The sequence below is a fragment of the Hyperoodon ampullatus genome (assembly GCF_949752795.1).
Source record: "Hyperoodon ampullatus genome assembly, chromosome: 15".
NCBI classification, from domain to species: domain Eukaryota; kingdom Metazoa; phylum Chordata; class Mammalia; order Artiodactyla; family Ziphiidae; genus Hyperoodon; species Hyperoodon ampullatus.
This window is the reverse complement of record NC_136928.1, coordinates 25,812,925-25,840,905: the sequence shown is the minus strand read 5'-3', so window position 1 is coordinate 25,840,905 and position 27,981 is coordinate 25,812,925. Positions and strand designations below refer to the sequence as shown.

The 27,981-nt window shown below is 45.0% G+C and overlaps 3 protein-coding genes across 3 annotated transcripts; all 3 read right to left on the bottom strand.

The window, feature by feature from the left end:
- Nucleotides 1-4,318: 4,318 nt before the first annotated feature.
- Nucleotides 4,319-5,023, bottom strand: NAT8 (N-acetyltransferase 8 (putative); the record flags this gene model as incomplete). Its single annotated transcript, XM_079721448.1, is given in 5 exon segments — nt 4,319-4,429; nt 4,433-4,532; nt 4,534-4,559; nt 4,561-4,884; nt 4,886-5,023. Coding segments are annotated over 5 exon segments (699 nt in total).
- An 11,428-nt stretch (nt 5,024-16,451) lies between these two features.
- On the bottom strand, nt 16,452-17,600 carry LOC307064671 (guanine nucleotide-binding protein subunit alpha-12-like; the record flags this gene model as incomplete). The annotated part of the gene is made up of 1 exon (XM_079721343.1): nt 16,452-17,600. The coding sequence occupies exon 1, from the start codon at nt 17,568-17,570 to the stop codon at nt 16,452-16,454; it is 1,119 nt and encodes a 372-aa protein (XP_079577469.1). The 5' UTR covers nt 17,571-17,600.
- Nucleotides 17,601-17,805: 205 nt separating this feature from the next.
- Nucleotides 17,806-21,982, bottom strand: LOC307064672 (EKC/KEOPS complex subunit TPRKB-like; the record flags this gene model as incomplete). The annotated part of the gene is given in 5 exon segments (XM_079721344.1): nt 17,806-17,918; nt 19,071-19,247; nt 20,589-20,648; nt 20,650-20,712; nt 21,842-21,982. Coding segments are annotated over 5 exon segments (528 nt in total). The 3' UTR covers nt 17,806-17,831.
- Between the last annotated feature and the right edge of the window lie 5,999 nt (nt 21,983-27,981).

Here is a 27,981-nt window from a genome sequence, read left to right as displayed (position 1 = left end):
CAACAGAGCACATTCTCACCTCCTCACCAGCATTTTTTATCTCATATTTTTTTGATAATAGCCATTCTAACAGATGTGATGTGCTATCTTCATGGTGGTTTTCATCAACAGTGACTTTTTGTGTGTGTGTGTGGTATGCGGGCCTCTCACTGTTGTGGCTTCTTCCGTTGCGGAGCACAGGCTCCGGACGCGCAGGCCCAGCGGCCATGGCTCACGGGCCCAGCCACTCCGCGGCATGTGGGATCTTCCCGGACCGGGGCACGAACCCGTGTCCCCTGCATCGGCAGGTGGACTCTCAACCACTGCGCCACCAGGGAAGCCCAACAGTGACTTTTTAAAATATATGTTTGTTCTTCTTTGGTCTCTTTCCTGACCTCCACTTTTGTGTTTTCAGTTAGTGATTATCCTCACTGTGTCCAAAGTGGAACTACCCATTTTCCTCTCCCACACTTACTTGGGCCACCCACTCACCCACTAGAAAAGCTGGGGAGCTATTGCCTCCAGCTCCGTGACCCTGCACTGCACGTGCAGCCGGCTAGTGCGTCCTGGAGACTCGCCTTCATGATTACTCTGGAACCCATTCTCCTCACTGCCTTGATGCGGGCTTGGCCTCCTCTCTCGGAGGACTGCTCTTCTCCCACTTCTGCTCTTTATCTTCTCTAATCTCTTTTCCACAGAGCCGCTACATCATTATCAATGATTTTTTTTCAGATTATAGAAAACTTTGGAAAATATAGAAAAAATTAGAAAGAAGAAAATAAATGTCACTCGTAATTCTTCCATCTAAACATAACTAACACCAGTCCTGTTTCTATGGGGATTTTGCAGAGACCTGTGTTAACACACTTCTTTCTCCCCAGATTGTTTATCATACTATATATACAGGTTTGTAGCCTGCTTTATTTTGCTTAACATTGTATTGTGAACGTTTTCCCATAGCATAAAAACTATTTGAAACATTTTATGCTTTGTAATAATTTTATTATATCCCATAATTTGTTTAACTGTTCTTTTGTTGGAGATTTACATTATTTCCAGTTAGAGTGTATTTATCAAATGCATGTTTGATCATGTTCCTCCCTACTTAAAATCAGTGGCATCCAGTCCCTGATAGGACAGAGCCCAAGGTTTTCACATGGCTACGAGACCTTCACCCCATTTGCTTCCCTCCTGTTCCCCTACACTCTCTCCGTGAAGCCTTGACTCCATTCTTACCAACACTCCCTTCTCCCCACCTCCCCTTTCTGCTCCTAACTATTCTTCAAGACCTACCTCAAGCTTAGTCTCCTCTCTGGTCTTCCTTGACCTCCTTCAATCAGAATAAGTTTTGTTTCTTTTCCTATAACTCTATGTAGCATTTTGTAGATATGACGATTATTGTATTTTCTTTTGCATTATTTTTCATGCTTAAAAATATGGTAGTAATACAAAGTCATTATCCTATATTGAAACCATACATTTTTCCATATAGAGTGAAAAGAAGTTCATCTCCACCCCTTATTCCACTTCTTTCCCATAAGTAACCACTATTAGCAGGATTTTATTATGTTTTTATCTGTATCCCTTTTTAGATCATGAGCGCTCCAGGCCAGGGTTCTTTGTTTCCAAGTGTCTAACAGGCAGCTGGGCACACAACAGGCCCACAGCCTGTCTGAGGGACTGAGTGCCTGGAGAGCAGTAGAGCTTAGGGAGATGTGGGGAGGAGTGATCATGTGCCTCTGTGGTCAGGTGGCCTCACTGCTTTCTGTCTTTCCATCGGTGCCATTTCTAAGGATTTATGAACAGCTTCCAGAAGTACAGAAAAAGAGAGAAGAGGAAAAGAGGAGATTGGAATATAAGTCATACCGGCTGCGAGCCCAGCTATATAAAAAGGTCAGTCAGTCCTAGAGCAGGATTGATGAGATTTATCAGGGGAAAGAGAAATTGAGAAAAACACAGCTGACCTGTTTGAATTAACCACATTTGGAGAGTGGACTTAAGCTCATAACGCATTGTACCACTACTAAAATTTAGAAGATAAAAGCACCTGTAACTAGACTTCAAATCTGAAAATCTAGAAAGGCAAATCTAAAAAAGGCATCTTCCAAGGACTTCCGTGATGGTCCAGTGGTTAAGACTCAATGCTTCCACTGCAGGGGGCACAGGTTTGATCCCTGGCCAGAGAACTAAGATCCCACATGCCGCACGGCACGGCCAAAAAAAAAATTGTTTTAATGTTTTAAAATTGTTTAATAAATAAGGTACCTTCCAGGCATACATTTGGAATGAAACCAAATTTCATACTTGGGTGCCAGTTTAGATGCCATGCTGGAAATGCCCACATCTTTCAGAACGGATGAGTTTTCATCCAGAGTCCCAAATGATAGTTTTATGCCCCTTATGGGTGAATCATATACCACTAGAACTTTTTAAATAAATTGGAAAATGTCCAAGTGTAGCATACAAGTTGGCAGTTTGGGTACTCAGAGCCTTGAAGCCACTACCATTTCCTGCCCACAGCCCCAGTAGAATCAGTGGTACTGCAAGTCCCAGAACCTCACAGGCCAGGGGACTTGCTACCAATTAATTCCTTGAGAAAGCAGATGGGCTACTATGCCTGAAGGTCCAGATCCTTCAGTGTTCTCATTTCTTTCCCAACCACCTCACTTCACCCCCAGAGGACTCTGAAAGTCAGAAACCAAGAGACGAGTTCATACCAGACCGATGTGGGATTGGAGAGCTGCTTCTGGAGCGCATACCGCAGCTCAGGCTGGGCTCCCTCAAGTGGGGATGCCCCAGGCACTACATGGCCTGTCTGGTGTGTCAGCATCACAAGGCCAGGCCTCTTATTGTGCTTGTGTGTTTGTGAACTGATAGATGGATTAGTCTATTAGGATTATATTAATATTATATTTCTGTATAGACTATAATAGACTACAGATCATCTTCCCTAAACACTTCAGGAAGTATTTTTTTGTATAATTACCATAGTTTCTGTAGCTGGGAAAGATAAACAAGATTTGGGGAGAACAACACTGGTCTCTTCAGCAACATGTCTGGGGTGAGGAGTGGCTGTCTGCCTCTAGTGGCAAGAGTATCTAACTTTCTTTCCTGCCTTTCTTTTCTTCCACAGAAAGTGACCAATCAACTCTTGGGGAGAAAAGTTCCTTGGAACTGACATAAGAGTATTTTCCTCAGAGCCTTGGAATTATATTTTATCTGCCTGGAGGAGCACAATCCTTACTTTTATGAGTCTGGTTTAATAAAACTTATCTTGTTGTCCATGTGTAATTTAGAAGTAGTAACCTTCTAAAGAGTCTTGGGTAGAATGATGACTAAGATTAGTGATGGTTTAGGAGCAATACTTTCTCCACAGTGGCCTTGCCCACAGGGATGTTTGTTACAATGGTATTATCTTAATTCTAGGCAAGAGTAAGTCCCTTTTTGTTTGTGTTTTTATAGAAAATAACTTCTGATTGACTCATAGTAAAGCAGCAGCAGAGGGTTATTTATTTCCCATCTGTAGAGGTGCAGGGAGCTATGCAGTGTCTCCCTGAGGTGTGTGGGGAACTTCAATCTGAAAGCACCAGTCAAGGAAAAGAAATGCAGCATAACACGGTGAGAGCCCTTTTGTTGACTTGGTGTCAGACAGTGTCTGGTTAGGGTAGCCATCAGGTGGGCCCAGAGACTCTCAGCAGACACAGGTGCCTTGGGTCCAGAGCTACCTCCTAGCCTCATTCCAGCTTCCTTCGGGGCCATTAGCCTTTAGTAGACACAACTCAAGAGGCAACAGAAGCTTGATTTAAATCATGACCTGGTCCTGGCCAGTGGGATGTGGGTTGTGCCACTTCTAGGTCTAGTCCATGTCAAATCCCACACTGTCCCTGGCTGCCTTCTTCCCCTTCAGCAGAGACCTTGGGGGCCATAACAGACTGATGGCATCATTGGCCCTGATCCTTCTCACGTGGATTCTTCTCACACTCCTTCTCCACATGACTTCGCATTTCCTCGCACTGAAGAGGCAGGGCATGACACCTGGAGATCTAAGGGGCGGCCCAGCCGAGCTTAGCCTAAGCTGCCGACCCACAGGCTCATGAGCTAAAAAAATGTTTATCATTATTTTGTGGTGGTTTTTTATGCAACATTCTCGTGGCACTAGATAAATGAAACAGTAGCAACCCCAAAAACTGAATAGAGCAGAGCCACCCCACCACCAAGGCCACTGGGTTCCAATGTGAACAAGCAGTAAGCTTTTCCTGTGCCGTCGCAGTGAGACTTCAGGGTTTGCTTATTACCGCAGCAGAGCCGACTCCTCCAAACTAATCCACAACGACACAGATCATAGGCCCCCTCCTTGCTCCAGTGCCTGAGAGACCTGAGCAAAGGGGAGACGGTAGATAAATTGAATTGCAGGGACAACACCTAGCCTATAGCTTGTGGAGAAGAAAAACTAGCCCATCATCCAGAAGCCGAGGCGCTGGTAAAGGGCCAGGGCAGAGTACTGCAGCATGCTGGTGCTGAGGACCACTTCGCTGTAGCCCTGGTGCCACGCAGACTCGGACAGTCCTGACCAGGGCTTTTACTTATCCCCTGACCACGGTGCTCCAGAGCCACACGTAGGTGAAGCAGCTGCAACTGCTCATTCCACAGGGTGGGCTTCTTAACAGGCAGCGCTCCCACCATGCCCACCACCTGCCCCTCAGACTCAACCACCCAGAAGCAGGAGCCACTCTCACTGAAGTAGGATTTGGTGATGTCAGACATGTCTGTGTGCAAAGACATGACCTCAAACTGGATCCAGTGGTATTTGGCAAGAAACCTCAGGGCAGCAGGGAGGGCGAGGCTGGCCATGAAGGCCAGGACCCAGGAGCCAGAGACCAGGAATAGGGCAAGAGGCCCCCACAAGCAAGAGCACAAGGTTTCGGGGCAGCTTTAGGATGTGGTGGAAGGTGATGGGAAGGTGCTCGGTCATCACCTTGGAGAACAAGCCCACGACCCATTTGCGATAATTTTCCTGGTATTTTTGGATTTGATAAGGAGCCATGGAAGACTTCTGTGTCTGGATCTCAAAGTTCAAGAGAGAGGTAGGAGTCCCTGTATGACTTCCTGGCAGCCCTGGGGGAGAGAGAAGAAGCCATGTGAGTGGCTTATCCTCCCACCCCCCAGAACCGGGGATGACTCTGCTCAAGTCTTTCTGCTTCTACCCAAGAGGAAATAGGCCACAACCACTGGGAGAAGGTGTAGAGTCAGCAGAAAGGTCTGCATTTGATCCTGTCTCCATGCATGGCCTTGGGCATGTAACATAGTCTTCTCTAAGAATCTGCCTTCTGAAGTTGTTTAGAGGCTTTAATAAAATAACATATACAAATCTCTGGTTATGAAGTACCCCCCCTCCCCCTCTTTCCCCTTTCCCTGGCTCTCTCAGCTTCTCCATACATTGGGGTGGCACCATGCAGCAGCCAAGCATGTGTCCCTCTCCCAGGGACCATACACTGCAGTAGTCCTGTGTTACCAAGTACAAGTTTCAACAAAGGCTTCTTCCCACTTGTTTGCAAATTTTCAGGCTGTTGAGGTGGCATAAGAGCCAAACACCAAAAATAGACCAGCCTTGAGAGCCAGAGGAGGCTCCAGAGCTCCAGGCCACAGTTAAGAACACTGTCCTTCCACCCATAACCTCTCACCTGCTACCACAAGAGCCTTGAGTGTCCAGGGCAGCCACTGCCCTCAGCCTCCACCTGGCATCCAGGAGAGACTGCAAGGGCACGCTCCACTTCCAGGGACCAGGTCCTGGATGGCACCTCATTGGCCAGCTCCTGGATATTTGTTCATCATAAATCCCAGGCTCAAATAGCTGGACTATGATGGAGCAGGGAGTGCATTCTGCACTCTCTGATCACTGGGGAATTAGCCTGGAGGGGTACGCAGGGTCTGGAACAGCTCAGGAGTCCTTGCCCTTGTGGACGGCCTACACCCCACACCATGGCAGTTCACCTAGCACCTTGGTGCTCTCTGATGTCCACCCTCAGCCCCTCCACACAGCTGCTATGACCCTGGGGAATTTGCCCCTCACCCTGTTCTCTGTCATCACAGACCAGAGTCCAAGTCCCCTGGCTCAGCACACAAGGTGCTTCACAGCTGGATAAGGGCAGCAGGGACCTGGCCATGCAGGGCCTATCATCCAGGTTAGGAAGTTTGGACTCTATTCCAAGAACACCAGGAGGCCATTGTTATGCTTTTAGCTGGGGAGTAAACCAGAGGTAGGGGTGGGGTGTGTGGTGTGTGTCTGTTACTCTGGCTACATGTGAAAAATGGATTGGAAGAGCCAGGAATGGAAGCATATATCCCCCTGCCCCCAGAGGCTAGCACAGCAGTCCAGGCAAAAGACGGGCCTCCAGATACAGATATGCGGGCTGCTCACTGTAAAAGAGCACCTCACCCAAGAAGGCTAGTGGGAACTAAAATCCATGAGCCCTGGCACAGAGCTGAGTCTGACCAAAGGAAAAGGCACCTCTTTCTTATTTGCTCAAAGGTGTCACTGCTCACTGAACTGTGTTTCCAATAAGTTGTGTCTTTGTGAAGGAAAGGAGTTCCTTGTTCTATGTTCACAAAGGAGCCATCTAGGCTAGCAGGGGTCCTACGAGAGAAAGCAGTGACTTGGACCAGAGTTGGGCCATGGGTGTGACCTGGCCCACTTGGAGGTGCACTTTGGGGGCAGAAACGGCAGGAGTTGATGTGAGGATGAAGAAGTGGTCAGAGATGACAGCCAGATTTCTGGCAAGAGCATCTAGGAAGACGTTGGAGAGAGACCAGACTTGGAGAGAAAGATCATGACCACCCCAAAGGTGCCGTCCTGGCAGCTGGAATCCAGGGCTGGTGATGGAGACTGCTGAGGCTCCAGATCTTCGGCATGCAAAAAGGCCACAAGGATTTAGCTAACATGAAGGCAGGGTGGTGAGCCATGGGTATGTTACATTGTTTTCGGTACATTTTAATATTTTTTTAAATGTTAAGCAAAACTTGAACTAAGAGTCAAAAGAGAATAGAAGGCTCCAAAGTTCAGCTGAGTATCCCTAATGAGTCTATCTAATAACCAGTCAGAAACCTAATAGTCAAGCCGAGGGGCCAGAGGTCCTTGATCTGTCCCTGCCCTCTCTTTCCTGTATTCTCACCGGCTTCTGTGGCCTCCTCAACACCCAATGGCCTTGGTTTACATTCAGGCTTTTCAACCTTCCTCATAGCCATGAATAATGAGGAGGATTTATTGACAAGAAAAATAATTGTCAAAATATAGCACCAAGCTATAAAGTTTATAAAACAGTATGTTTTCATTCATTTTTGGAAAAATATAACAAAAATAATTTATACACACAAGCATGCAGAGAGAAAAGTCTGAATGGTTACACCAAACATTGGCAGCATTTTTCTCTGGATAGAAGAATTATGGGTAATTCTCTGTATAAGAAATGAAGTCTGGAAGTCTCAGCACATTCCAGACTCGGCCCTGCATGCAGATGGTGAAACTGAGGCTTGGGAATCTACCTGTCTCTGCCTCAGCCAACTTCTTTTTTTTTAAATTCATTTTATTGAACTATAGTTGACTTACAATGTGTTAATTTCTGCTGTGCAGCAAAGTGATTCAGTTATACATATATGTACATTCTTTTCCAGATTTTTTCCATTATGGTGTATCACAGAATATCGTATATAATTCCCTGTGCTATACATTAGGACCTTGTTGTTTATCCATCCTATATATAATAGTTTGCATCTGCCCGTCCCAAACTCCCAATCCATCCCTCCCCCACGCCCCCTCCCCCTTAGCAACCACAAGTCTGTTCTCTACGTCTGTGACTCTGTTTCTGTTTTGTAGATGATTTCATTTGTGTCATATTTTAGATTCCACATATAAGTGATATCATATGGTGTTTGTCTTTCTCTTTCTGACTTCACTTAGCATGATAATCTCTAGGTCCATCCATGTTGCTGCAAATGTGCCTCAGCCAACTCTTTTTCTTTTTTTAAATATTTATTTATTTTTGGCTGCATCGGGTCTTAGTTGCGGCACGTGGAATCTTTTGTTGCAGTGCACCGGCTTCTCTCCAGCTGTGGTGCACAGGCTCAGTAGTTGTGGCGCAGACTTAGTTGCTCCGCGGCATGTGGGATCTTAGTTCCCCGACCAGGGATCGAACCCATGTCCCCTGCATTGGAAGGTGGATTCTTTTTTTTTTTTTTTTTTTTTTTTTGCGTTAGGCGGGCCCCTCACTGCTGTGGCCTCTCCCATTGCGGAGCACAGGCTCCGGATGCACAGGCTCAGCGGCCATGGCTCACGGGCCCAGCCGCTCCGTGGCATGTGGGATCTTCCCGGACCAGGGCTCGAACTCGTGTCCTCTACATCGGCAGGCGGACTCTCAACCACTGCGCCACCAGGGAAGCCCAGAAGGTGGATTCTTAACCACTGGACCACCAGGGAAGTTCCCTCAGCCAACTCTTAAGAGTCTAAAGAGACCCAGCTAAGATTGTGAACTCCTAAAGGTAAGGCAGGTGTGTTATTTTATTCTATTATTTTATTTTTAATTAACCATTTAAATGTGTACAATTCAGTGGCATTTAGTACATTCACAATGTTGTGTAACTACCACCTCTATCTAGTTCCAAAGCATTTTCTTTACCCCAAAAGGAGACCTGTTAGTCAGTAGGTAGTCACTCCCTATTTCCACCACTCCCGAGCCCCTGGCAATCACTAACCTGCTTTCTGTCTCTATGGATTTACCTATTCTTGATGTTTCATTTAAATGGAAACACGTAATATGTGAACTTTTACGTTCAGCCTCTTTCACTCTTGTTCTCAAAATTCACCCATGTCCTAGCATGTATCAGTACTTCATTGCTTTTCATGGCTGAATAATGTTGCATGGTATGGATAGACCACATTTGTTCATCCAGTCATCCATTGATGGACACTTGAATTGTTTCCACCTTTCAACTATTGTGAATAGTGCTGCTATGAACATTCTGTACAAGTGGTTGTTTCAACACCTGTTTTCAACTCCTTTGGTATATACCTAGGAGTGGAATTGCCAGGTCATATGGTAACTCTATTTTAACATTTTGAGGAACTGCCAAACTGTTGTCCAGAGTTTTACTTTCCCACTAGCAGTGAGTCTTATTTGGTTTTACTATCTGCCTCAGCACTATGCAGGTACACACAGGGAAGGACAGACAGCTGTTATTCACTGAGATATTAGATGCCTGGCACTGTGAGAAAGCACTTTTCCTATGCTGTACTATTTGATATTGGCAGCAACCTAAGAGCTAAGGTTGATATTGTTTCCAGTTTACAAATGGGAAACCGAAGCCCACAAGCCTGAGATATCTTACCCACAACCCCATAGAACATGGCAGGGTGGGACCCAAGCCTTGGCAGCTCTGACTTGAAGGCCTGAACATTTTGCTTTTTCAGTACCACATGCTGACCCCAACAGGCAGCTGTCTGACAAGTGAATTATTAAGTAGTGTAAAGCACTGTACTCCAGGAGAACCAGCTCTGTCTGCTGGGATGCAAGATTCACCTCCAAGCCTCATTATGCCCCTATCACCAGTGGTCAGACCATACTCGACCAAATTCCAATACGTGACCAAGGCTCTGTTCTTTCTTCAAGATCCAGTTTAGTGCTACCTTCTCCATCAAGACTTCTGACCCCTCCCAAGCAGATAGATCTTGTATCTGCTCCCTCTTTGAAGCCTTTGCCCTTCTCATTAAGCACTTATATCACTGTTAATTTGTTACTTGCTTAACAAGTAACTGTTAACTTATTACAGTTAATTAAACAGTTACAAGTAACTGGATAAATTATTTTATTCTTCTATTGCCTATAGGAGCCTGATTATAATAGGTAATTATATTTTTGGAATCACTGTTATTCCCAGAGTTGTGGGACTTGAGAGCAGCATGTCAATGAAACCCCATGCTTGCATTTATGAAGAACACTTGCCTAATAGACCAGCTCAGTCCAGAAATGGGCCAATGAAATGCAAGGTAGACAATCAAGACTCATAGTGTTTTAGAAGCCTCAGAAAGAGAAGGAAAATGTCCTGGAAAGAACATCATCTGCCCTGATCTCTCATCGGGGCTCCCAATAACCTAGCCTCAGGTCAATGCCCTGGTCTCCCACTGAGAACTCATAACTTAAAAGAGACGAATGAGAGGAAATACAGCAAATTATTTCAAGGGGAAAGAAAGTGGACTAATAGGTCCTTGGCAGGATGTTCAGAAATCCTAGAACAATGATTCAGCTCTACAGAAATGTTTCTAATCTAACCTAACTTACCTTTTAACAAATTTAGCAAAAGGGAGATGGTATCAGCACTCAAATTAGGATAATTCGAGCTGATTTTACAGATATAGATCACCAAAGGGCCTAATTATGAAGGTGTGGATGGGTAGAGAGGAACCAGGCGTGTTGAAGCGAGGTGGAGGGAGAGGTGACAGGAGCCTGACACAGGAGTTGACTAGTGCAGATCGCCCTGAGAGGTTCAGGGCCAAAGCCAGCCTAGGGGTCCTTGCAGGGAGGGACCAGGAGAATAAATACCCTGGCCTCGTTCTCCTGCTAGCCTCCCCCCTTCACACACTGGCCGAACCCAAGTAGAAGCCAAGGGGAAGGGAGGACCTCTTGCTGGGTACATGGTAAGTCAGCCTCCAGGGCGGAGAGAAGAGTGGAGAAAGATGAAGGGTGACCTGGAGGGAACAGTGGGAGACTACTGGCACAGAGGATATGAAAACAAGAACAGGCAAATTTGATGAATACAAACTTAGCTCATTGCACCCAATCAACCTAAAGAGCTGTGCTTTACTCAATATTGTAACATGGAGTACAGATGGCACATCAGTCAGCAAAACAAAGCTAGGAGCAGAGAAGCAGCTGCAATCCCAGCACAGTTTCCAGAGCAGAGGAATTGACTACTGTAGTTTGCAGACAAGTGGAAAGGTCATCAAGGGCAAAAGCAGAATGAGAATGATAGCAGGAGGCCTCAAGTAGCCTGTGAGCCATGAGGCTCCTTCTAAAAAGAAGGTGCAGGGCTTGGGAGCAGTTCTTGTAGTTCTTCTGAGTGTGTGGTGGGGAGGGGAATAGGGGATTAAAGACCATTTCACTGTAGTTACAGCCTTAGTTGTTCCCAAGACTGGGGAGATGGGGAGCAACAATGATTGCCTGGGTAACAGAGCCCCCTGCCCTCACCTTATCCCAGAGACAGCTGGCTTTTTACTTTAACATGTAACCCTTGACTAAGGAGCCAGATAATGGTGTCCTACCAAACTGCATCCCTTCTCTGCCAGCACCAAAGTCCCTATAATTACAGGTTGCATTTGCTGGGGAGCCTTTAGGCTCTGAAGCAACCTGGTTAATTTAGGAACAAAGAACATTGTTCCTAAATTGGATCAATTTTTTTAGAGAAAAAGCTTGTGGAGCTTACGTTAACTTCTTTCCCAGGAAATGGCATTACTTTTTCTTTTTTCTTCTTCACCCAAAGGCTCACAAAGAGTTGAAAACATTATAAATAGTTACAGAAATAAACCCTTTCAAAACACTCTTCATAACAAACTAATAAACAGTTCAACTTCACCAGAAGTCTGACAACTCAAAATGGTGAAAATGTTGAAAAGTTAAAAGGCATTGTTGGCGAGTCTGCTGAGACTGGCACACTTGTGCCAGTTACAAGTGCAAAATGACGCCTTTCTGGTACTAAAAAATTCATATCCTCTTCCCTAATAACTCCACTTCAGGGAAGCTGTCCTAAAGAAAGAGACATGTACAGAGATTTATTTGCAAAAGCGAAGTGAAAAATTGAAAGCAATGTCATTCTATAAAAATAGAATTACAAACGTGATGTTTCACATTGATAAAAACATGTTTGAGAGTGATGGCACGGGAAGAAGCAGTGTGATGGAGTCGTTAGGAGCATAGAAGCAGGGGTCACTCAGATAGACCTGAGTTTTAATTTTGACCACAAGCACTTTGAGCTTTAGGGCAGCTTTGACTCCCTAAGCTTCAGGGGGAAAGATGCCTTCATAATGGAGAGGTCTGGCAGGGGGTGGGGAACCATCTTAATGAAGTGACCAAACTGTATCACCAATGAAGAGGCCAGCTGACATGATGTGCCTCCCAACAATACACAACTGGAAGGACACAATATCTACTATCATTCCCCCAAATTTTTAAACTGACTCGAATCATGAACAAACTCATTCTGAAATTCTGAAACACATCTAGGGTACTCGTCAAAGAATGTCAACATCACTTAAAAAAAAAGAAAGAAAGAAAGATTGTTCTATGGAACTTCCCTGGTGGTCCAGTGGTTAAGACTTTGCCTTCCAATGCAAGGGGTGCAGATCTGATCCCTGGTGGGGGAGCTAAGATCCCACATGCCTTGTGGCCGAAAAAACAAAACATAAAACACAAGCAATATTGTAAGAAATTCAATAAAGACATTAAAAATGGTCCACATCGGGACTTTCCTTGTGGCACAGTGGTTAAGACTCTGCGCTCCCAATGCAGGCGGCCCAGGTTCAATCCCTGGTCAGGGAACTAGATCCCACAGGCATGCTGCAACTAAGGAGTCTGTATGCCACAACTAAGGAGCCCACATGAGCCACAACTAAGGAGCCACCTGCTGCAACTAAGACCCAGCACAACCAAATTAAATAAATAAATATTTTTAAAAATACTTATGAATAAATATTTATAAAAAATGGTCTACATCAAAACAAATATTTAAAAAAAAAGATTGTTCTAGATTAAAGGAGACATGACAACACAATGTAGGGTGAAGTGCCATGAGGTCTGCAATTTCATATTTCAGAAAAGCAAGCAAATGTAGCAAAATGTTAACAAATAGTGAAATCACATGAAAGTCACATGGATGTTCATTGTATTATTTTCAATTGTTCTGTAGGCTTGAAACTTTTTGAAATAGAGTTCAGAGACTAAATTTGCTTCCTTGAAGGTGGTAAAATCTCTTGGGGTTGTAGAGAGGACTATATGAGGCGGTGCATAGACAGAGCTTAGTGCAGCACATGCAAGAAATGCTAATGATGTGCTTTGGTACCTTACTATTTATGACCACAATGGAAATATATGTTTGTCCCCTAAGGATTTCTACCTCTCCGTTCTCTATCATGGTGCAGGATCGCAGTTCCCCACCCCTTTTGATGTTGGCATGGTCATGTGACTGGACAGTGAAACATGAGATAAGCAATATCTGTCACTTCCACATGGGAGCTTTAAGAGCCACCATGTAACTCACAGCATGACTTCCAGCTGTGCAGTGACCCACAGAGCGCATGCTGACATAAAGCCTTCGGCTGACTGGATTCCTGAGTCACTGCAATAAGTCTTCCTACTGATTCACAGTGGCTATGTGGAGTGAGCAAGACACAAACTTTTGTCGTATGAAACCAATGAGCTTTAGGGACCCTAAATTACAGCCTAATCTAACCCAGGAGTCCAGATATAACTGCCCTCTGGTCAAATCTTGCCCATCACTTATTTTTGTAAATAAAGTTTTACTGGGATACAGCTGTATCATTTATATACTGTCTGTGGATGCTTCAGCACTACAACAGCAAGAGCTGAGTAGGTGCAAAAGACACCATATGGCCTGTAGAACCGAAAATACGTACTACCTTGTCCTTAACAGAAAAGGACCCCTAACCTACTCTATCTTAACTGACACAATCATATTTTAAGACAAAATAGAAAAAAAAAAACCCAAAACATTTATAAAACATGACTTTTAGCTGTAAAACCTTGGGCAAGTTATTTATTACTTCTACAACCTTTTAGTTGCTTTTGTGTAAAACGGGAGTATTAACAGTATCTACCTCATATGATGCTGTGATAATTAAATGAATTCTTGCATGTAAAAACTTGCAACCAGGAGGCTTGGAACAGCAGTGCTGGAGTAGCCAGAAGTAAGTACAAGAATATGAGCTGAGGGATATACAGTCATGAAGACAAAAACTCAGTACATTGTAGACACCCAATAAATGTTAGCAATTATTCCACTTACATAAAAATAAAATATATTTGAACAGAAACAGAAGACTAGAAGACAATAACAAATGACAGTAACCATGGTTATCTTTTTTTTTTTTTTAGTTTGAGGAAGTTTATTGTTACATTTTTGCAATAACAGATGAGGCACAACTATCTCAATAAAAGACAATAATCGAGGGTAACAGTGAAATTAAAATTAAAAAAATAGAAGAGCCTAAGGTTTTGGAGAGAAAAGTGACTATAATCTATGTGTAGAAAGGCTGTAAATGGTTTCAGTTGACCTTGCAAAGAGCGATCTTCTTCTCGGATGCCGACCATCATGGAATTGAGGGCCGGGCGCCCTGCAGGACTAAGCCGTCCACTCAGCTTACCGTGAAGAGGGGAGCTCGGCCGCAGGGGGGAGAGCGGGTCAGTTCTGGGCTGGGCAGGGGCCCCCCTCGGGCCATCCCCCCTGCTTCCCAGTCCGCTCAGCTTCCCTGTCTACACCAACTCGCTTCCGCCAAACCAGCAGCCGCGTCAGACAGTTTAAAGGACAAACGGCACTTGCCGACCGTGCTGACCCCACTTGCCAGCAAGCCGTTCGGACGGGCACCTGCACTGGCTACGCTGACCACCCCCTCCACCAGACCACAGGGAGCGTTTCCAGGCTGGTGAGGAAGCACGTGGGTCCCGACACACGTGTGAGACCTGGAACCCGGCAGGCGAGGAGTGCTCGTGCCCCAGGACAGGGTCCTCTGAGCGGTGACAACGGGGTCTTGGGCCGCCCTGACGCAGCCTGTTGAGAATGTTCTTTTTCCTTTCAGCCTCAGTCATCGGCCCCGATCCCGGGGCACGTCCTCTCAGTTTATGAAGAGCCACAGGAAGCAGTACAAAAACAGCAACTTTTCTCCAGCCAAAAAAAGAGCCGAAACCCCAGCAAACATCGACAGGAAGCCTTGAGCACCCAGAGAGACAGGATTTCATGTCGTCTCCTCATTAAAACCCTGTGATAACAAGGCCGACTCAGAAGCAGTTTCTTTCCTCCCTTTCCTCCTGGGTCAGCATCTGCCACAAGATCCCTGTTTATCTGCTGGGTGAAGGCAAGCAAGCCACTCACCAGGGATGCAGGACCGGGAACAGTGTGGCCTGGGGATGGGGCCCGGGGACGGTTACTCAACCACAGGAACATTCTAGTGCCACTGACAGAGGAAGCTTTTTTCTCTTTTAAATGCTAGGCAGAGTCTTCAACACGCCAGACACTCTTGAGTAGAGTGATACACAGTGGGGACCAGTTTGGAATGCAATGTATTTTTAAACACAGTGAAAGACACCTGGACAGAGTAACCGGACAAGTTAACTGAGTGTAAGATTGACCAGCTCGCATCGACATTCACAGCCTCTGAAGTTTCACTCAGAAGAGACCACGTCCGACAGTTTTCCTGCTACGTGTGTACGTTAGTAGAAGCGAGAGACCGTGAATGAGAACCTCAATTCTCGGCCACTAGAAGGCAGCGCGGAGCCTAAGGGCATTAACGAGGGCTCCGCTGGCAATGCCGCCAGCTCTCAGAAGCCCCTGAGAGGAAAGGAGCTCTCCACTTCCTCCAAAGAAGGAAAGGCTCCCTGCAGCCGACTGCAGCGTCGGAGACGACTCAGAAGACAGAAGAGTCATCTGCAAGGCCAGCTGGTTGAAGTCTTTGCCGAGGGGCGGGGAGGGTGGGCACAGAGGCAGCGGGCACTGCCCTGTGCAGAGGAGAGGGGGCCGTTCACGGCAGCGCCCATGCGCACACCTTCCGCCCCATGTCCCGTCGTGCTGCGGGCTGATCGGACAGGGCAGGAAGAGAGCGCAGGCTGTGGGGCCTTAAGTCCACACCGCCAGCTCTCACTGCCACCCTCTCATCTGACGGCCGGGCCAGGGCCTCTCGGGACATCGGCACAAGAGACTTAAAAGGCAGTGCGCTCCCTTGGGGAGGTGGTGGCGACAGCCCGCGCTTCACCTCCTACAAACCACCCCCCCTCCCCCCGCCCCGGCAACACTCCTCACCAAGCACTCTCGAGTTAGAGAGAAAAGCCATCTGCAAAGATGTCGGTTTTCGTGTTTCTGTCATTAAAGACAGAGTGTGCGCGCACACGCACGCAGTCCTCGATTACATTGTGTCAGAGAAGGAGTAGTTTCTGTAAAAAGAAAGAAAGCTGTGTTATTAGGCATTACCCGTTAATACCAAAGTGATTGCTTGGATTTTCAGTAGTTTCACTAGTCCCCAGGATTCAGTAGCTAACATCAAAGTGTCACGTCCTTTGGCCTAGAGCGTGGCGGGCCTCACGGCATCCCTGAGCCATGTGTTGAGGGCACGGATTCGGGAAACCCGCTCCAGGACACCGGGGAGATCTGGCCTGTGGCCGGCGAGGCTGCTGAAGGACCGCTAGAGCGAGGGGCCTCCTCTTTCACTGCAACATAATATCTTTCAGGTTCTCTTGCAGGATGGTGTCCTTCACAGCGTGAAACACGAAGCGGATGTTCTCGGTGTCTATGGCAGTGGTGAAGTGGTGGAAGAGGGGCTTACTGCGATTCCGTCTCTTCCGGTCGAAACACTGGACCAGGTAGCGCTGGACGTCCTCCAGCCTGTGGGGGTCATCCTTGAAGTCTGGGAAGTGCTTCTTGATGCTGACAGCCTTTACTTTCTCCACCAGGAGGTCCATCTTGTTCAGGAACAGGATGATGGAGACGTTGAAGAAGAGCTTGTTGTTAACGATGGTCTCAAAGATGTTCATGGACTCCACCAGGCGGTTGGTGCGCCTGTCTTCCATGAGGACCTGGTCGTACTCGCTGGACGAGACCATGAACAGGATCGACGTGATCCCATCAAAGCACTGGAACCACTTCTGGCGCTGAGACCACTGGCCGCCCACATCCACCATCTTGAAGGGGATTTTTTTGATGACAAAGTCATGCTCCACAATGCCCTTGGTGGCCTTCCTCGCCAGCAGGATGTCCTGCTTGCTAGGAAAGTAATTCAGCTGGCCAATCCGGTGCAAGTTATCCAGGAAGTACTTCACCGATTCACCCAGCTGAAACTCGCTCCTCCGGCTGAAAGCTTCCCTGATGCCCGAATCCCTCCAGAGCGCGCTCAGAGCAGGTACGTACAGCTGAAAGGTGGCAGGCTCCACGGGCAGCCCTGCTTTGTTCTCAAAAGCCATGAGGAACATCCCGTGCTTCTCATTTTCAGAATACTGCCAAGGAATACCAAGCTTGTCTCGTGCATCAACCAGAACCCTTGAGCCCTTAAGGATGTTGTCGAAGATGGTGTCGCAGAACTCGAGCAGCGCCTTCTGGTCGAACTCGCAGCCGTGGATGATGCGCATCTGATTGAGGAAGGTGGACTTGCCGCTCTCGCCCGCGCCCAGCAGCAGAATCTTGACGAGGTGCCGCACGGCGCGCCGCTCGGGGGCCAGCCCCGTGTCGATGTCCCGGCTGCGCTGCCACGCCTCGCGCTCTGCGTCGCGGGCCCCGCCGGCCTCGGCCGGCAGCAGGCAGCAGCTGAGGGTCCGCACCACGCCGGACATGGCCGCTCAGGCCATGGACCCCGCGGCGGGCGAGACGGCAGCCGGCCGCTCCCTCAGGCCGTGTCCGCCGCCGCCGCCGCCCCGAGGCCCCCATGGTTATGTGTTAAAATATTAAGAGATAGGATCAGGACTGTTTTTTTTCCCTTTGTTACCATTCTGTGCTTTAAAATTTTCTACAACAAACATAATAGATTTTATAATCTGGAAAAAATAATGAATGTTTTTTTATAATTGCTGAAAATTTTTAATATTTCTGTCATTTCAAAAAACATCTTTTGTTGACATCCTACAAATGATACCATCCAATAATGTCCCAATTCTTTCTTCTTGTGAAGATAGTTTATATATCTGTAAAAATAAAAGACAGATTATGACATGCTGACATATTCATGTACTACTAATTTTCATTACACGAGCATGTATATGTGAATTTATTTATTACTCAATTATTGGGATAATGGTGTAAAATCACAATGTGATTAAAGTATGGAAAGTAGATGACAATTCATCACTTACATCAAGTTTCAATTGCAGGGGCTTTCCTGGTGGCGCAGTGGTTGAGAGTCTGCCTGCCGATGCAGGGGACCTGGGTTCGTGCCCCGGTCCAGGAAGATCCCACATGCCGTGGAGCGGCTGGGCCCGTGAGCCATGGCCGCTGAGCCTGCGTATCCAAAGCCTGTGCTCTGCAATGGGAGAGGCCACAACAGTGACAGGCTGACGTACCGCAAAAAAAAAAAAAAAAAAAAAAAAAAAAAAAAGGTGTCAATTGCAGTTATGGTGATAACTCTCTAAACACAGAAATACATTTTAAAAGAAATTTAAAAGAAATGCAATTTTAAAAGCATTCACCTAGACATTAACTTCATACTACATTTTACATTTCAAATGTACTGTGTAAAATATAGATATTTAAAATTATCTATTCTTTTAAAAAGAATGCATCGGGCTTCTCTGGTGGCACGGTGGTTAAGAATCCGATACCTGCCAATGCAGGAGACACGGGGTCGAGCCCTGGCCCGGGAAGATCCCACATGCTGCTGAGCAAATAAGCCCATGCACCACAACTACTGAAGCCTGTGCTCTAGAGCCCACGAACCACAACTACTGAGCCTGTGTGCCACAACTACTGAAGCCCGCGTGCCTAGAGCCCATGCTCGGCAACAAGAAAAGCCACCACAATGAGAAGCCTGTGCACTGCAACGAAGAGTAGCCCCCGCTTGCCGCAACTAGAGAAAGCCCGTGTGCAGCAACGAAGGCCCAATGTAGCCACAAATAATAAATAAATTTATATATATATAAAAAGAATGCATCAACTAAGTTTAATTATATGTTACATAAACCTGCATTTCCAATTCTTTGCATCTATAATTATTTTTAAAGTAACTTTTAATTACATTAACCTTTCTTAAAAGTTAAAATATATAGAAGCATTGGTGTTCAATAAGCAAACAGTATTATTCCACATCTATCATGCTCTTTCTAAAAATACAGGCTTACAAATCTTTTGACTTCCATAATATTTGTTACTTCAGGGAGATTTTTGAGAGAAACTTGATGACCTTCTACCTGAGATATTAGGTATTCTTGATTTATTTGTTTTTCTTCCTCTTCAATATAAGCAATCAGAACTGAAGTGTCATTTGCCGAGATACCAAATTTTTTCAAGGCCTCTGAAATCTAAGGGGGAGAAAAAAGACAATAAAACCAGTAGTTTCAACCTCTGATATCTCTCCCCGTTTGTGTTCTTTCCTGGTCAGATTCTTATTTTTCATATCCTAATGGTTTTCTCTGTCTACAGTTTTTCAACAATCCCTTCGTAATATCTACCAGCTCTGCCTCTTGAGTACTCCCTGCTCAAAGCTGCACCTCATTCCCATAGAGTCAAGCCTGGACTTGGCATGGCACACAAACACCCACTCCCCCTGGACCTAAGTGACCCTCTAGCCATGAACTCCTGCCCTCTAGCCAGTCGGGACTGTTTGGGGCTCCCGTCATTTCATACTTTTTTGCCTGGGCTCACACTTTGCCCTCTGCCTGGAGTGCCCTTATCTTTCAAGGTCCAGTTCAAATGTCACTCCCCTTGCACTTTCCTCCTTACAGAATGAATTGCTTCTTTGTTCCCACAGATTTGCATTATTATTCCCATTATATCAATTATCTTAGGGCATTTGGACTTTGTCTTGTTCATCTGCCTTCCTCAGAAACATATCTGTTTCTTCTGCCCCTACAGCTGGAACAGGGACAAGCTCAACAGATGTTTATGAATTGTACAGTCTCCTGAGTTATTTCAGTGATGTCAAAGAAACAATAGTTACCCAGTAATTTTCCCCCAGGTACTGGGGAATTCTATTACCACACATTTTATAAACTTTTCAAACATCTGTATTTTAAACTATGCCATGGGTTTCCTAACTTTTTTCTTGATGTCAGCACTTGATTGTGTTGTTAATAGTAGTAGTAATACTAAAACTTCGTCAGCAAAATTACATTTTTTTTCAAATGTGCCCCAGGTAGAATGTTTTTAATTCAATAACTTTGATTACTATCAGTATCTCAAACCACAAACTCTTCCTATGCAATGGGTGTGTGAGCATGTGTTAAAGGGCTGTTCTAGGTCCCAGGCAGGCTTGTGTATGGAAAAGACATGGGTTCTATCTTCAAAGAGTTTATGGGGAGAACAAAAGATACACATGATAACACACAAATATCCATGCCTAATTTTTATCATTAGATTTAAATATCACCTAGAGTGATCTTCCTGACTCTATATGGTCAGGAAGGACAAATAAAACTATCCTCACTTAATTTAGCTAAACTTTAGTTTACTCATATGTGAAGTGACTCCAAAGCTTATTTGTCTAGTAAGAGGCAATGCTAAACCTCAACTCTCTGTCCAGCATTCTTTCTTCACTATTATTTTCGTTTGTTACTAACAACAGGCTCCAACCCAACAATGAGTACAAAGGCTACCATGACAAGGTCAAAAGATATAAAGTAAGTAAATTCCATATTAATTACATTGTTATTTGGGGAAAGATTGAAAATAATTTCAGTAGATAGAGTTCTTGTCTTCATTTTTTCCCAGTTTGTAGAGGTGAACTGCTTTGTTTGCTGCCACAAGTATCCGAAATGGATTGACAATCTACCAAAGAGAACAAAAAGAATTACAAACAGAGAATCTGGAGTACTCTGAAGACGTATGCCCTATATCATGTTAACTTCAGTGTCAGGGGGTTTTACTTCATCACAATTCCTATGGACTACATTTTCAAAATTTTCAAAATCTTAAGGGCCTATGGTGTTTAGAAAATCACAGAATTTTACAGCTGCAAGCAACTTACGTAAATAGTAAAAAGTTTTAAAACAACACTTATTGAGGGCTATTATTATGGGAAAGGCCATATTCTCAACATTTTACCTTCATTTTCTATACTTCTCAAAACTACCCTATGACATCTGTATCATTATTCACATGCAATAGATGAGGAAACCAAGGCAAAGAATGAGTTGGGGGTGCTTCCCTGGTGGCGCAGTGGTTGGGAGTCTGCCTGCCGATGGAGGGGACATGGGTTCGTGCCCCGGTCCAGGAAGATCCCACACGCTGTGGAGCAGCTGGGCCTGTGAGCCATGGCCGCTGAGCCTGCGCGTCCGGAGCCTGTGCTCCACAACAGGAGGGGCCACAACAGTGAGAGGCCCGCGTACCGCAAAAAAAAAAAAAAAAAAAAAGAATGAGTTGGAATTCCAGTTCTGTCACTTACCACCGAGGGAACCTGGGCAAATTCCTTAGTGTTTTATCTGTAGAAGCAGATAATCACCATACTTACTTCACAGGGTTGTGAAGATTAAGTGAGTTAGCTGTATATGTAAAGAACTTAGAACAATGCCAGGAACCAAATAAGCACTAATAAAGGTTGGCTACCACTTGCTCAAAGTCATAATAAATGGCATATCTGGGATTTAAGTCCTGCTGATTCTACCACTATGCAATGTCTCCTTTACAGAGATTTTCTAGTTCAGAAGAGAAGGTGGAGATCCAGGCTTCTGCCATCACATCAGAGCTAGACCACCTTTCACATCTCCAAGGGCAGACCCTGGCACTTCAGCTTCTATTCACTGTTAAATTCAAGGCTGGCCAAATCTGATTCCACTCTACAGCTTGGACAAGAACTTTTTACTTGAAGATAACAATTTTAGGCTAACCTATAACGTCATGAAAAATCATCATAGTCTTAAACTCCCCATATAGTTCACTCATTCCCACGAGTACTTACCACTGTAGGATTTATTAATGAGCCATCAACGGCACCTTCCATGGCCTTTTTTCTCAAGTCTCCAGCATTTTTTACATCTTTAAATAACAGAAGTGTCACCCTGTATTCGGGAAATAGGTCCAGCTGGTGTGTTAACTGCATTTCATCGATAAGCAAGATTCTATTGCACAAGACCAAAAGACCAAAAGTTAACAACTGTAAGTCACAAATATCCTTACTAACAATTAAATATATTAAAGTAACTTGAATAATAAGATGTAGAACTGTTAAACTAGAAAAATCCACCCCAAAACATTTGGCATTCTCATGAGGCACTGTCTTCCTAACCCTGCTGAGCTGTTTCTAGCTTCCTTTACCATTCCTGGTAAAGGATCAGGGTTGACACCTGGCCCCCTGGTTGTGCAGATAAGGCAGGCTCTGATGCATGGAAGAAGGGCAGCTTCCCAACAGACAACTAGGAGCAGAAAACCAAAAATTTTTTAGACCACAGGTTACTTATAGCATTAAGGAAAACTCACTCTAACTTGGTCTTTTTAGCTTTCTGATCTCACCATTTATTTATATTTTAGCAGAACCTAGACACAAATATAAAGAAAATAATCTTATAGAAGAAAGTATGACACAACTCAAAGATATTCATTTCACACATGGGAATTTAGCCAAGAGGGTACAATTCTTAAATAATAATACTGACCCTTTATAGACGTAAATTTAACAAGAAAAGGACATAAAAGACAAATAACTGGAAAGACACAATCTATCTTTGAAATGGAAAAACTAAGCACTGAAAAAGTCTGATCTTTAAAACAATTTCAATTAAAGTGCCAATGAGATATTTGGGTGAGGCAATTTTATAGGTTCATTTTATCCTTTTACCTAGGAGGTTCCATTGCTAGCATTTTTCTTGAGGAATAAATTGGCAATCTGAAGATTTATGTAATAAGATGTCCTTCTCATCATCCTAAGAGTAAAAAGTTGAAAACCTACCTAACTAGTAACAGGGGACTGGTTTTTACTAAACAACCACTAAAAACTAGTCTTGAAGAGTAGTTAAGGATGTGTAAATATAGCAATAAATAACATTAAGTACTTCACATCTGATTGAAAAACAAAACACAAAATGTGACACAAATTGTGGGTTTTTTAAAAGGTACACAAAAAGAAAAAATATTGAAAGAAAAATACAACAAAAAGTTATCCTTGACTTGCTGGAATTACATCTGATCTTTTCTGTTACAATCAGGAAATAATAAAATTTGTGAATAATGTCCTACCACACAGCAGTTCAACCTTTATTATCATGATAACGTCCAATGGAACAAAAATAGATACAGACACAATGTATACCCAATTATACAAAAAGATTCACTCAGAAAGCAAAAACATAAAGGAAGCACACAAAAATATGGCCATCTTGTATAGCAGAATTGCAGGTAATTTTTATTGTTTTCTATAAAAAATATTTTTGTGTGTATGTTCTGAATTTTCTGCAGTGTGCACACAAAATATAATGAGTACATATAACCAGGGAGGAAAAAAATTTTTTTTGTGGTTTTTGTTTTTACACTAGGGGAAAAAGTCCCCCTAGCAAACGTCAGAATGGTTTGTTTTGTTTTATATAATTCACTCAGGTCAGAAACTTCGAATCATCATTAGATACTAACCTCTCACTCTAGGACAGGCAGTTCCCCTGATACAATCCTCCTTTGCTTCAACTTGCCGGTAAGAGTCCGTTTACCAGCGCGCCCAGAACTGAGGACTAGCTCCCTATGCTAGGAGCTCCTCTGTCACAACTTTGGTGAGTCGCGGCCTTATCAGGATGATGTATCGTCAGCTGATACATCAGGGAGATACTAAGCCGATCATTGCCGGGCTGCATCGCAGGGCCAGGCCTCGGGAGGTGCTCGATAAACAAGGATGCCGAGAATCACATCTGTTGTCTAGAAAATGGGTGCCGGGACTGCGTCTTCCGTTCCGCCCGGCCAGCTTTTGTTTGGCAAGGACTCACTGTCGCGTCCCTGTTCCTCTCGTAACATCTTCCCCATGGAAACAAAGCCCTGAACTTCCAGAAGATCGCCCTCAGTTGTGCCCCTTCTCTGCCCTCCCGGCACACCCTTTTTCCCCGGCTTGCCTCGCATCAGCGGACGTGAAGGAGAGCCAGGGCTCCATCCGCCTCTTCAGGCGAGGGAGGAGGCCAGACTCCTCCGGCGGGTCCGGAAGCTGAGGGATGGGTGTGGGTCTCCTCCAGGTCCTTAAGCAACTTGGCATTGGACGAGACGTCCTCAGTTTCTTCCCATGAAAAGAAAAGTATTGGCTCCAATGAGGTTCTACGTACATCTCCGCTGCTCGAGATTCAACAGTTCTTTTTTGAGGCAGGCGGGATTCAGTTTGCTTCTTGTTCTGGGTACACTCACTGGGGAAAGATCTCCTGGAGATGAACGCAGTCAGCGACCTACCTGAGGTACTTCAGAGAGCTGAGGTACTTCAGAGAGAGGTGACAGTACGTTAATGGAATCCACCTCTTCATCCAGCAGGCTCACAAATTTGACTTGTCATCCTTAGTGTATCAGCCTCCAAAAGGGGAGGTAATCTGCTGAACAGGTTGTAGAGAATTATTTTCCATGTTTTTTATGCTTGGGGCTCATGTTGGTCAATACTTTTCTTTAAACAAAAAGACAGGTAGGGAGTTGAGGAAGATGGCGGAAGAGTAGGACGTGGAGATCACCTTCCTCCCCACAGATACATCACAAATACATCTACACGTGGAACTGCTCCTATAGAACACCCACTGAACGCTGGCATAAGACCTCAGACCTCCCAAAAGGCAAGAAACTCCCCACGTACCTGGGTAGGGCCAAAGAAAAAAGAAAAAACAGAGACAAAGAATAGGGACGGGACCTGCACCAGTGGGAGGGAGCTGTGAAGGAGGAAAGGTTTCCACACACTAGAAGCCCCTTCGCGGGCTGAGACTGCGGGTGGCGGAGGGCGGAAGCCTCGGAGCTGCGGAGGAGAGCGCAGCAACAGGGGTGCCGAGGGCAAAGCAGAGAGGTTCCCGCATGGAGGGTTGCTGCCGACCAGCACTCACCAGCCCGAGAGGCTTGTCTGCTCGGCTGCCGGGGCGGGCGGGGGCTGGGAGCTGAGGCTCCGGCTTCAGTCGGATCACAGGGAAAGGACTGGGGTTGGTGGCGTGAACACAGCCAGAAGGGGTTAGTGCACGACGGCTAACTGGGAGGGACTCCGGAAAAAGTCTGGAGCTGCTGAAGAGGCAAGAGACTTTTTCTTCCCTCTTTATTTCCTGGTGCGCGAGGAGAGGGGATTAAGAGCGCTACTTAAAGGAGCTCCAGAGATGGGCGCGAGCCGCGGCTCTCAGTGCAGACCCCAGAGACGGGCATGAGATGCTAAGGCTGCTGCAGCAGCCACCAAGAAGCCTGTGTGCAAGCACAGGTCACTATCCCCACCTCCCCTCCCGGGAGCTTCTGCAGCCTGCCACTGCCAGGGTCCCGTGATCCAGGGACAAATTCCCCGGGCGAACAAACGGCACGCCTCAGGCTGGTGCAACATCACGCCGCCCTCTGCCACCACAGGCTTGCCCTGCATCCATACCCCTACCTCCCCACGGCCTGAGTGAGCCAGAGCAACCGAATCAGCGGCTCCTTTAACCCCGTCCTGTCTGAGCGAAGAAGAGACGGCCTCAGGTGACCTACACGCAGAGGCGGGTCCAAATCCAAAGCTGAACCCCGGGGAGCTGTGCAAACAAAGAAGAGAAAGGGAAATCTCTCCCAGCAGCCTCAGAAGCAGCGGATTAAAGCTCCACAATCAACTTGATGTATCCTGCATCTGTGTAATACCTGAATACACAACAAATCATCCCAAATTGAGGAGGTGGACTTTGGGAGCAAGATAGATTATTTTTTCCCCTTTTCCTCTTTTTGTCAGTGTGTATGTGTATGCTTCTGTGTGAGATTTTGTCTGTATGGTTTTCCTTTCACCATTTGTCCTAGGGTTCTGTCTGTCTGTTTTTTTTTAAATTTACTTAAAAAATTTTTTTCTTAATAATTATTTTTTATTTTAATAACTTTATTATATTTTATTTTCTCCTTTCTTTCTTTCTTCCTTCCTCCTTTCCTTCCCTTCCCTTTCCTTTCCTTTCCTTTCTTCTTTTTCTCCCTTTTATTCTGAGTCGTGTGGATGAAAGGCTCTTGGTGCTCCAGCCAGGCATCAGGGCTGTGCCTCTGAGGTGGGAGAGCCAACTTCAGGACACTGGTCCACAAGAGACCTCCTAGCTCCACATAATATCAAATGGTGAAAATCTCCCAGAGATCTCCATCTCAACACCAACACCCAGCTTCACTCAACGACCAGCAAGCTACAGTGTTGGATACCCTATGCCAAACAACTAGCAAGACAGGAACACAACCCCACCCATTAGCAGAGAGGCTGCCTAAAATCATAATAAGGCAACAGACACCCCAAAACACACCACCAGATGTGGACTTGCCCACCCGAAAGACAAGATCCAGCCTCAACCACCAGAACACAGGCACTAGTCCCCTCCACCAGGAAGCCCACACAACCCACTGAACCAACTTTAGCCACTGGGGACAGACACCAAAAACAATGGGAACTACGAACCTGCAGCCTGCAAAAAGGAGACCCCAAACACAGTAAGATAAGCAAAATGAAAACATAGAAAAACACTCAGCAGATGAAGGAGCAAGGTAAAAACCCACCAGACCTAACAAATGAAGAGGAAATAGGCAGTCTACCTGAAAATGAATTCAGAATAATGATAGTAAAGATGATCCACACACTTGGAAATAGAATAGAGAAAATGCAAGAAACATTTAACAAGGACCTAGAAGAACTAAAGATGAAACAAGCAATGATGAACAACACAATAAATGAAATTAAAAATACCCTACAAGGGATCAATAGCAGAATAACGGAGGCAGAAGAACAGATAAGTGAACTGGAAGATAAAATAGTGGAAATAACTACTGCAGAGCAGAATAAAGAAGAATGAAAAGAACTGACAGTCTCAGACACCTCTGGGACACCATTAAATGCACCAACATTCAAATTATAGGGGTCCCAAAAGAAGAAGAGAAAAAGAAAGGGACTGAGAAAATATTTGAAGAGATTATAGTTGAAAACTTCCCTAATATGGGAAAGGAAATAGTTAATCAAGTCCCAGAAGCACAGAGAGTCCCATACAGGATAAATCCAAGGAGAAACACGCCAAGACACATATTATTCAAACTATCAAAAATTAAATACAAAGAAAGCATATTAAAAGCAGCAAGGGAAAAACAACAAATAACACACAAGGGAATCCCCATAAGGTTAACAGCTGATCTTTCAGCAGAAACTCTGCAAGACAGAAGGGAGTGGCAGGACATATTTAAAGTGATGAAGGAGAAAAACGTACAACCAAGATGACCCTACCCAGCAAGGATCTCATTCAGATTTGATGGAGAAATTAAAACCTTTACAGACAAACAAAAGCTGAGAGAGTTCAGCACCAACAAACCAGCTTTAGAACAAATACTAAAGGAACTTCTCTAGGCAAGAAACACAACAGAAGGAAAAGATTTACAATAACAAACCGAAAACAATTAAGAAAATGGGAATAGGAATATACATATCGATAATTACCTTAAATGTAAATGGATTAAATGCTCCCACCAAAAGACACAGACTGGCTGAATGGATACAAAAACAAGACCCGTATATATGCTGGCTACAAGAGACCCACTTCAGACCTAGAGACACATACAGACTGAAAGTGAGGGGATGGAAAAAGATATTCCATGCAAATGGAAATCAAAAGAAAGCTGGAGTAGCAATTCTCAAATCAGACAAAATAGACATTAAAATAAAGACTATTACAAGAGACAAAGAAGGACACTACATAATGATCAAGGGATGGATCCAAGAAGAAGATATAACAATTGTAAATATTTATGGACTGAACATAGGAGCACCTCAACATAAGGCAAATACCAACAGCCATAAAAGGTGAAATAGACAGTAACACAATCATAGTAGGGGACTCTGACACCCCACTTTCACCAATGGACAGATCATCCAAAATGAAAATAAATAAGGAAACACAAGTCTTTAAATGATACATTAAACAA